This window comes from Carlito syrichta, unplaced genomic scaffold (assembly GCF_000164805.1).
Source record: "Carlito syrichta isolate Samal-C Ts95f unplaced genomic scaffold, Tarsius_syrichta-2.0.1 Scaffold311607, whole genome shotgun sequence".
Classification (NCBI taxonomy): domain Eukaryota; kingdom Metazoa; phylum Chordata; class Mammalia; order Primates; family Tarsiidae; genus Carlito; species Carlito syrichta.
The window spans coordinates 33,762-43,848 of NW_007255703.1; the positions used below are offsets into that span (position 1 = coordinate 33,762).

General features: G+C 48.7%; 1 protein-coding gene across 1 annotated transcript in view; it reads right to left on the reverse strand.

Annotated features, from left to right (window-relative positions):
* Window positions 1-9,988, reverse strand: part of RNASET2 (ribonuclease T2) — a 26,621-nt gene extending 16,633 nt beyond the window's left edge. Inside the window, exons 1-4 of the mRNA XM_008068861.2 lie at window positions 9,903-9,988; window positions 7,123-7,254; window positions 6,791-6,851; window positions 2,848-2,903 (exon numbers count right to left, since the gene is read on the reverse strand). Coding sequence (XP_008067052.2) covers window positions 2,848-2,903; window positions 6,791-6,851; window positions 7,123-7,254; window positions 9,903-9,988 — 335 coding nt within the window. The remainder of the gene's footprint in view (window positions 1-2,847; window positions 2,904-6,790; window positions 6,852-7,122; window positions 7,255-9,902) is intronic.
* Window positions 9,989-10,087: the final 99 nt, after the last annotated feature.

The following is a 10,087-nucleotide window of genomic DNA, read 5'->3' on the forward strand; positions in this document are numbered from 1 at the left end:
ACCTGCTGGGCTCTGGCGATCCTTCTGCCTCAGCCTTCCAAGTAGCTGGAACAACAGGCATGCACTACCACGCCCAGCTAATGTTTTGATTTATTGTAGAGATGAGGTCCCACCAAGTTGCCCAGGCGGTTCTCGAACCCGAGGGCTCAGGCAATCCACTCACCTCAGGTTCCCAAGGCGCGGGATTACAGGCTGAGCCACCGAGCCTGGTAAATTTCTTTTGAAGAGGAAAGAAAATGCGTTAAAAGCATCAAGCTGGTTTTGTATTAGAGGAAGAATATTCAATAGTCCAGGAGAGGGAGCTCTGGGCCAGCCTTGGCTGGGACTGGAACAACCACCCCTGCTCCCTAGCACCTGCTCCTAGTCATCTAACCACTGGCCAAGGCTCACCCCACAGAGCAGCAGGAGGCTGTATCTCCTTCCATGGCATAGAGGATTGCAGGAAATGATAAGACATATGCAACTGACATGCTCAGAAAGCGCCTGGCATGCGACAGATGGTCAGCTAGTATGACTTTTATTTTTATCTAGGATCAAACAAGATTACACTCCCTACTTTTGAACCTCATGTCTTATTCTGGACACATTAGCTCTCACTCTTTAGTGCTGCTTCGTTCACAGGGTCACCAGCCTACTTCCAAGACCCCAACCACCTGAGAATCCCACAGAGGCCAGGGACGACAGCGTGTCTCCAGGGTCAGTGACTAGTACCACAATATGAAGCCAGCACAACTCCACCCACTGGGGAGGAGAAAGGAGCATTCTAATAAGCCAGGCCTAGAAAGCCAGATACCTTAGTATCTCACTTACAGGTGGAATCTAAAACAGTTGAACATATATAAGTAGACGGTGGAATGGTGATGACCAGGGGATGCAGATAGGGTGTTGAAAATATGTTGGTCAAGGGATGCAAAATTGGAGTTACACAGGAGCAATGAGTTCAATAAATGTATTGTACAACAAATTGGCTATAGTTAATAGCAATGTATTGCACTCTTGAAAATTGGTGAGACTAGGTTGTAAACATTCTCACCTAAAAAAGAAAAAAATAGTAAGTGAGGTAATGTATATGTTAATTAGCTCAATTTAGCCATTCCACAATGTATACATATTTCAAAACAATGTGTTATATGTAGCAAATAGAGCCAATTATATTTATCATTTAAAAATAAGTAAATTTACTATTATTAAAAAATATGTCCTTATACTTGAGGGGGAAAAACATTATTTTGCATCTGTGATTTACAGCAATGCAATGTAAATGTCTCCTTGTCTGTATTTTATAATGCAGTATAAAGAGCTCGGTGGCTCAGCCTGTAATCCCGCGCCTTTGGGAGGCTGAGGTGAGTGGATTGCCTGAGCCCACGGGTTTGAGACCCACCTGGGCAGTGAGACCTCATCTCTACAATAAATCAAAAAATCAGCCGGGCATGGTAGCGCATGCCTGTAATTCCAGCTACTCAGAAGGCTGAGGCAGAAGGATTGCCAGAGCCCAGCAGGTCGAGGCTGCGGTGGCCGAGAACGGCCAATGCACTCCAGTCTGGGTGACAGAGTGAGACTCCAACTCAAAAAAAAAAACAAAAAAAACATACACATATTAAAATGAGCCTTCTTAATTAAAAAAAAAAAAAGGCCAGGCTCAGTGGCTCAGCCAGTAATCCCAGCACTATGGGAAAACGAGGCAAGTGGATTGCCTGAGCCCGTGGGTTCGAGACCCACACAGGCAACTTGGCGAAACCTCATCTCTACAATAAATCAAAAATTACCCGGGTGTGGTAGCATGTGCCTGTAGTTCTGGCTACTTGGAAGGTTAAGGCGGAAGGATCACCAGAGCCCAGCAGGTCAAGGTTGTGGTGTCCAGGAGCATGCCATTGTACTCCTGTCTGGGCGACCAGAGTGAGACTCCAACTCAAAAAAAAAGCATTCTAAATTTTCATTTTAGCCTCAGAAATGAAGCAGCCCTGATGGGCAGAGACACAACCACTGCATCTCAAGGTGGCAGAGGGGACGGCATCACACAAAGTCCAGAAAAGCCAAGGGTCCCAGGGACAGAAGTTTAAGGTCACCCCACAGGCCTTGGAGAAAGCAAAACCAGAAGCCAAACACCCAGGTCCCAGTTTAACTCGCCTTCTACCAGCCCCAGTTCCTACAGATCAAGTGTGTGCCAGTTAAACCCAAAATGGCCCACTGCTCATCGGCACACGGGGCAAAACTAATCCCTTTGATGGGGCAAATTAATGTGCACAGTTTAACATCACAAGTATGTGCACATTAAATAAGAATCAACCCAACAGGATGCAGACAAACCAGAAAAATGAACTTGGATGTCTGTGAAGTATGTGCTATATAAATACACACATTGCTTATTTTTATATATTCATTTATAATAAATCAGAAAAGAACAAAATCAGAGAATTCTAGTGATCCTAAAATGTGCCCAGAAACCCTAAACACATACGAAAATAAATGATTACTACTATATCAAAACAGAACTAATCAACAAAGTAATGAGTTACGTCAGAAAGACTAAAAATAATCTTTTTTTTTTTTTGAGTTGAAGTCTCACTCTGTCACCCAGGCTGGAGTGCAGTGACATGCTCACAGCTACCACTGCCTCGACCTGCTGGGCTCCCATGACTCTTCCGCCTCAGCCTTCCAAGTAGCTGGAATTACAAGCATGCACCACCAAGCCCAGCTAGTTTTTTTTTTTTTTTTAAAGATACTTTTAAATAAGGATCTGGGCTATTGAATGAACTCCTCACAAAAACATTAAGAATAAATATTAAGACCAGACTTGGGTTAGAACATCCAGGTAGCTGGTTTCTTTTGACTGCATCAAATACTCGCCATAATCCATGGATCGTCCAGTAATCTGGAGGGTCTCTGCAGTTGTTCTGAACATCCTAAGGAGAAAAGACACAAGGAAAATGCTTGGCTCATTATTTACAAAATGCATCTTGCAGCTCTGCTTCTTTCAACATACATCCACAGGACACAGGCACAATGCTCACACGAGGACAATCACTGGCAGTATGCAATCACTTCCTTCTAGCAGTGTATTGATCAGGGAACCACACTGGAGCTGGCTGCTGCACACCAATCCTCAAACAATTTAGGTAACGGAAATCAATAGCTATTTGTGCCCTTTTTCTGTGCTCGTCAATTAAGTCAATCTGATGAAACCTTCTTGACGTTGTTTTTCAGTCAGGGTCTGTGTTGCCCAGGCAGGAGTGCAACGGCACACTCACAGCCACTGCAGCCTCGACCTCTGGGCCCAGGGGATCCTTCCACCTCAGCCTCCCAAGTAGCTGGGACTCCAGTCAAGTACCACCTTGCCTGGCTAGTTATTTTATTTTTTGTAAAGACGAGGTCTCGCTAGGTTGACCAGGCTCAAAATCCTAAACTCAAGTAATACTCCCACCTCGGCTCCCAAAGTGCTGGGCTCGGCCTGATGAAAACACTCTTCTTGGCCAGGTTCGGTGGCTCAGTCTATAATCCCAGCACTTTCGGAGGCCAAGGCGAGTGGATTGCCTGAGCCCGTGGGTTCGAGACCCACCCAGGCAACTTGGTGAGACCTCGTCTCTACGATAAAGCAAAAACTAGCCGGGCATGGTAGCGTGCACCTGTAGCTCCGGCTGCTTGGAAGGCTGAGGCAGAAGGATCGCCAGAGCCCAGCAGGTCGAGGCTGCGGTGGCCGGGAGCGTGCCACTGCACTCCAGCCTGAGTGATAGAGTGAGACTCCAACTCAAAAGAAAAAGAAAAACACTCTTCTTTGCCCATGGGTCATCCCACTAACCATATAATCCAAAATAAGAACAAAAGGCTGACACCACCCTGCTAAACTCAAGCCTGTTCAGGAACCCAGTCTAAATTCATCGGTGAAGTAATGAGTACTGAAAATTTAGAGCCAGAAAAATAACAAAGGAAGAGAAGAAGTGTATTCTTCATCTCAGTAATACAAACTCAAGAGATAAAAATCTCAGTAGGATGCTTTTTAGGGACGCCTAAACTCTTTAGCTCAAATTGAGTTTTTCTACAATAAATAGTCATCTAAAAATTCATGTAGACTATCTGCGAGGGTCAAACAATCCCAGCCCCCAGGGAAGGAGCAGGAGGTAGAGTTGGAACCTTGGACCAGCAGATACGCCCTCACCCCTTGCACCCCCTCCCTCACCTGCCCCCCCCACCCCCCTGTCTGCCCCCTTCCTGAGACCCCTCCATGGGGCAGCAGCTTCAGCTCTTGGTTGGTCTGGAAAGGAGGGAGGTGCAGTGACAAGCGCCCACTATAGAACAGTGGAGGCAAAGGTAGGATGGGAGTGACAGAGGATGGAACACCACTCCACCGACCCCCAACTCCACTCCCAGGAAATGCAGTCCACAGTGGGCTCCTTTCTGTGGGCGCTCAGCTGATGAGAGCAACGTCAGTACCACTGGGTTGTCCAGTCTCTGCACACACCTCTCAGGGCCACCTGAGCTCCTAAAGGTGCCTCCAAGGGACTGTGCCAGGGCCCAGGACACCTGTGAGGTGCACATCTCATCAGAGGAAGGTGCCTAACACAGCCCTGGTTGCTAGGACTCCTACCTGGAACAGAATATCCCCACCAAGGCCATCTGGTTTGAAATACATCCCCAACAATGACATTTTGTGAGTCACTGGTTTTTTTATTTTTATTTATTTATTTGTTTTTTGAGTTGGTGTCTTACTCCGTCACCCAGGTTGGAGTGCAGTGGCATGATCATGGCTCATCAGAGCCTCAACCTCCTGGGTACAGGCAATCCTCCTACCTCAGCATCCTGAGTAGCTGGAGGTGGTACAGGTATGCACCACCACACCAGGCTAACTTTTTTATTATTGTGGAGACTAAGTTTTGCTATGTTGCATAGGCTGATCTCAAAATCCTAGGCGCAAACAATCCTCTAACCTCAGTCTCTCAAAGTGCCGGGATTATAGGCATGAATCACTGTGTCCAGCTGATTTTTTTCTTGAGTTGGAGTCTCACTTTGCTGCCCAGGCTAAAGTGCAGTGGCACACTCATAGCCACTACAACCTTGACCTGCTAGGCTCAGGCGATCCTTCTACCTCAGCTTTCCAAGTAGCTGGAACTACAGGTGCATGCCGCCACATCCGGCTAATTTTTTGGTTTATTGTAGAGATGAGGTCTCATCAAGTTCCCCAAACTGGTCTCAAACCCATGGGCTCAGAGGCAGTCCTCTCACCTTGGCCTCCCAAAGTGCTGGCTTTATAGGCATGAGCTATCACACCCAGCCTGATTTTTTAAACCTCATTTCTAAAGTTTCACCAAGGCAGGGAAGCGCTTCAGAAAGTGAATACTGACACTCAGTGCATGGGACACACCCACGTCTTGTCATGTCAACCCCTCCCTGACCCCTCAGAGCATCCTGGTCTCAGTCTTGAAGGCAGACTCCCTGGTGCTGGCCATGGGAAGGACGCACTTAAGTTTCGAGCTCTCCCTCTACCCACAGCTGCAGGAACCAATCAGCCTGATTCCTCCCAGTCTCTGGAGTACCCTAGATGCCAGCAACTCAAACCTGGAGCCAGGCAGCATCCTGCTGCGCTCACTCCTGCCCGCGCCACCATCTAGGCAAACAGTACACCAGTTAGGGGGAGGCAACACTCTCACTTGTGAAACTGAGAACACAGCAGTCTCGTGTGTCAGAAGTGAGTTTCCAGAGCAAGTACATGACTTGGTGAGGGCAAATAAAATTTCATTTTCCTTTGTCAACAGAAAAATAAATCAATGAGGAAGAAGAACAGAATGCCATCCATGCCCAGTGCCCAGAATGTGGAATGAGCAGCCCAGCAGCAATTACTGGCTACCCTACCTCGTCGGAATTACAGGCCTCAAGGTGACTTTCTCAAGCCCAAACTTCAGGCACTGTCAGTAAAGCCAAAGTCCAGGCAAGGTAGCACCAAGATGGAACACTTTGGGGTAACTGTGCCAGGAATTCCAGGGTCAGCTTCATAGACCAAGTGGGACAGGCAAAGGCAGTCCAGGGCCACACTCCTGTGATAAGAGCCTGGGCACCAACACCCTCAGAGGACCCAGGACACAGAGCGAGAGCCATAGGCGTGGAGAGGCCAGCCTAGAGGGGAAAAGGGTGTCAGTCATGCCTGGCAGAGCCAAGGAGAGGGCAGGGCACATCTCAGCTCCTTCCCACTCATGAGACATTTCAACAAGACCTCACGGAGGGAGGAGAGAAGCCCATGGTAGGCTGAATCACGGCCCCTGCAAAGACAGAACCATGTCATAATCCTACACCTGTGAACGCGACCTTATTTAGAAATATGGTGTTTGTAGATGTCATCAAGTTAAGACAATGTCATACTGGACCAGGGCAGGCTCTAAATCCAATCACTGGTGTCCTTATCAGAAGAGTCAGAGACACAAAGCAGGGAACACATGTGAGGAGGGAGGTGGAAACTGACACACCCATCAGCCCAGGACACCAAGGACCCTGGTCTCCTAGAAGCTAGAAGGGAAACGGAACAAACCCCCCACGGGGACCCCCAGAAGGAACTGACCCTTCTGACCCTTGATTTCAGACTTCTAGCCTCCAGGGCCATGAGAATGAGTGTCTGATGCTCTCAGCCACCCAGGCTGTGGGACTTGGGGACAGCAGCCCTGGAAGCTCATATGCAGCCCTCCTGGGAAGGTCTCCTGCAGGGCACAGTTGGCAGGCACAGAGGGTACACCCAAGGCAGGCACACATGCATGCACACCCCTCTCCTGGGCTCCCAGCTTAAGGGGCAAGCCAGGCATACACTCACCTCGCACACCGTCTCAGGCCAGTGCTGAACCATAATCAGTTTTTTCCACTCGTGTTTGCCACTGTTAAAAGACAAGGAACTTATTTTTTAAGAGCTCTTTTAAAGTTACAGAAAAAATGCATCTGTCAGCAGCAAGTGCAATGGGGCTAGAAGCACTGCCATGCAGACAAGTCCCTGCCCTCCTGAGGGGCACACTCCACCAGGCAGCGATGAACACAGCTAAGAACACACACATGCTGTCACGCTGTCACAGTGTCAAGTGGCAAAGAAAATAAACACAGCTCAGAGTGGGAGAAGGGAGGGTTCAGCCAGTGAGGAAGCGCTAAAGGGACCTGAGCTGTGACGCGTCTTTTTCCTGAGGACGCCCAACAGAAGACAGACCGTGGTCCCCAGCTGCAGTCATGAAATCACAGGGCCCTGAACACTGGACCTTCTTCTGGAACTCATCTGGTAAAAAGACAGGCCTGAGCCAGCACAAGGATATTTATTGTCATGACTCCACTCCGGTTTAGACACAATTCATGTCGTTTGATCTTGGAGACTACTTCAGATACCACTAGGACTGTTCTCTAGTGGTATGAGTGCTGTGCTGCACTACACATTATCTAGAACACGTTATGCATGCCACACTGTATCATACAGGTTATCTAGAACATGGTATGCATGCCACACTGTATCATACATGCTATCTAGAACATAACGTGGGTGTCATGCGCACCATATATTATCTAGAACACGTATATGTCACCATACTGTATCACATATGCTATCTAGAACATGAGTGTTACCCTGCATGACACATTATCTAGAACACAATATGCATGCCACATTGTATCACGTCATCTAGAACAGACTGTGCACCATACTGCATCACACATGCTACCTATTACATGACACGGGTGTCACGCTATACCACACATCGTCTAGGACACAGTATACATGCCACACCAGATCTTACATGCTATCTAGAACATGAAATGTGTGTCACACTGCACCATGTTATCTAGAACACATATGCATGCCATACTGTATCACAACATGCACACTGCACTGTATCACAAATATGAAACTGTGACATCACCTAACTCTGGGACCTCAGGAGGGACCTGTGGAGCTGGAGCTTACCCACACTCGGACCTTGCCAGCAGGGCCCCAGCTACAAAGCTCAGCATACAAAGAGACTGAACGAGAAGGAGCTGCTCAAAACACTCTAGATGGAAAAGGCCAGCAGCAACACAGGAATATACCTCAAGCTGCCACTTAATTCAGGATAAATTAAATGCTAGACAGGAAGAATCCCAGTAGAATAGATCAAGTGGTTATACATTGTTTCTGTAAAGAATTGAGCACTGCTGATTGGGGCTAGAATTCACAATTAAGATGCTATGAAACTTAGTTGTAAGCCTGAACAAGTGATGCAAGCTCTTGGTATAAAATAAAAAAAGATGAACTGCAGTGTGAGAATCAGAGCTGGTAGAAATGTTAGAGGCTTTTTCCCCACCGGGTACAAAAACCTCATTTTATGTAGGTGGAAACTGAGACTGGAAGGTCAAGCAATGTCCAGGAAGACTAAATGCTCAGTATGCTTCCAATAAAACCATCAAGGCGCAGAACGTCTGTAGCAAAAAGTCTCCACCTACCTTAGGCAATAGGTAAGAGAATCGTCCACCTTCCCACTCCCCTCCCCATGGGGAAGACAACGGAGAAGCTGAAGGGGAAGAGCCACTAAGCAGGGGAAGAAAGAACAATCTCCCAATGCTCAAACCCAATCAGACACAGGAAGGTGCCCGCTGGTCTGTGTCCTCCAAACCAGCCTGCTTATGGAGGAACCCCATATAACACCCGTTGATTTGTAAAGACCAGGCTCATTCCAAGCACATCTGTGCCTTAACTGACTTCTCCCGATGCCACCTCTATTAGGCAGGTGCTGTTACATTCCTACCGCACAGAGGAGCAAACTGCAGCTCAGCAAGCCTAAGATCCCACACGACCTCCACAGGGACAGACTTGGAACCTTATGGCCAATAAATTAGTAAATGATCATAACTCTTTTTCAGAAAACACACTTTCTGGGAACACTGAAATGTAATGCTACCTTTTAAAGTATATAATAAAGCAGCAAAGGGGCTTAATTAAAAAGTAAAAGCCAGGCCAGGCAAGGTGGCTCATGCCTGTAATCTCAGCACTTTGCAAGGCCAAGGTTGGAGGATCACTTGAGACCAGGAGTTTGAGACCAGCCTAGGCAACATGGCCAGACCTCATTTCTACAAAAAAAATCAAAAACTTAGTTGGGCATGGTGGCACATGCCTGTAGTCCAACTACTTGGGAGGCTGAGGCAGAAGACTGCCTAAGCCCAGGAGTTAGAGGGTACAGTGAGCTGTGAGTGTGCCACTGCCTTCCAGTCTGGGCAACAGAGTGAGACTCTGACTCAAAAAAAAAATTAAAATTTAAAATTTAAAAAAAAGTAAGACCTGCATTTTCCACACCCATATATATGTATGAAATCCTTCTGCTAACCGCATCATTACCCAAATAGAAGAATGACATTAAAATGTGGCACTCAAGCACTGGGATCCTCCACAGGTCACAGTCTACTGATCCCTAATGACCTGACTGGGCAGCTGCACGGGAAGGAAAAAAGAGTGGGCAGGGAGGGGTGGGCGAGGGGATACAAAAGCTTAAAAAGAGGAAGCACGGTCATGTCACCAAACACTGCAGAAAATCAGAAAGTAAGTGCTCCCTCCACAACCTCCAGAAGGAGGTCTGGCGCAGGGCCCTGTGTCACAGGGCCTGGTGCCTGCGGGACCCTCCCAGGCTGGGAGCCTCCACAAGGCCCTGTGCTTGGCCCTACCCATCCCCCTTCCCAGGGGTCACCCCAGGGTGCTCAATTCTCCACCCACCACCCTTCCCTGGGGTCACCACAGGAGGGCTCAGCCCCACCCCCTTTCCTGGGGGTCACCCCAGGGCGTGGTCTACCCCACCCCACCCCCTTCCCAGAGGTCACCCCGGGGTGTGCTCGGCCGGCCCCCTCAGCCTGACCCCAGTTCCCGAGGGACCCTCGTAGGCTGCGCACACACGCGCTTCCCAACTTTGTTTCAAGACTGAACTCACCTCCAGGACTTATCGGCTTGGCACAGGCAGTACAACGCCAGGCAGAGCCCACCCAGGAGGGCCCTGCGCGCGACGGCAGGACTCATGCTGCGCGTCTGCGGGGGAAACACCTGCGCGTCGGCCCTGCGCGCCCTCCACTCCCGCCCTCACGGCCCCCTCCTCCACCGCGCCGGCCTTCCGGCCCC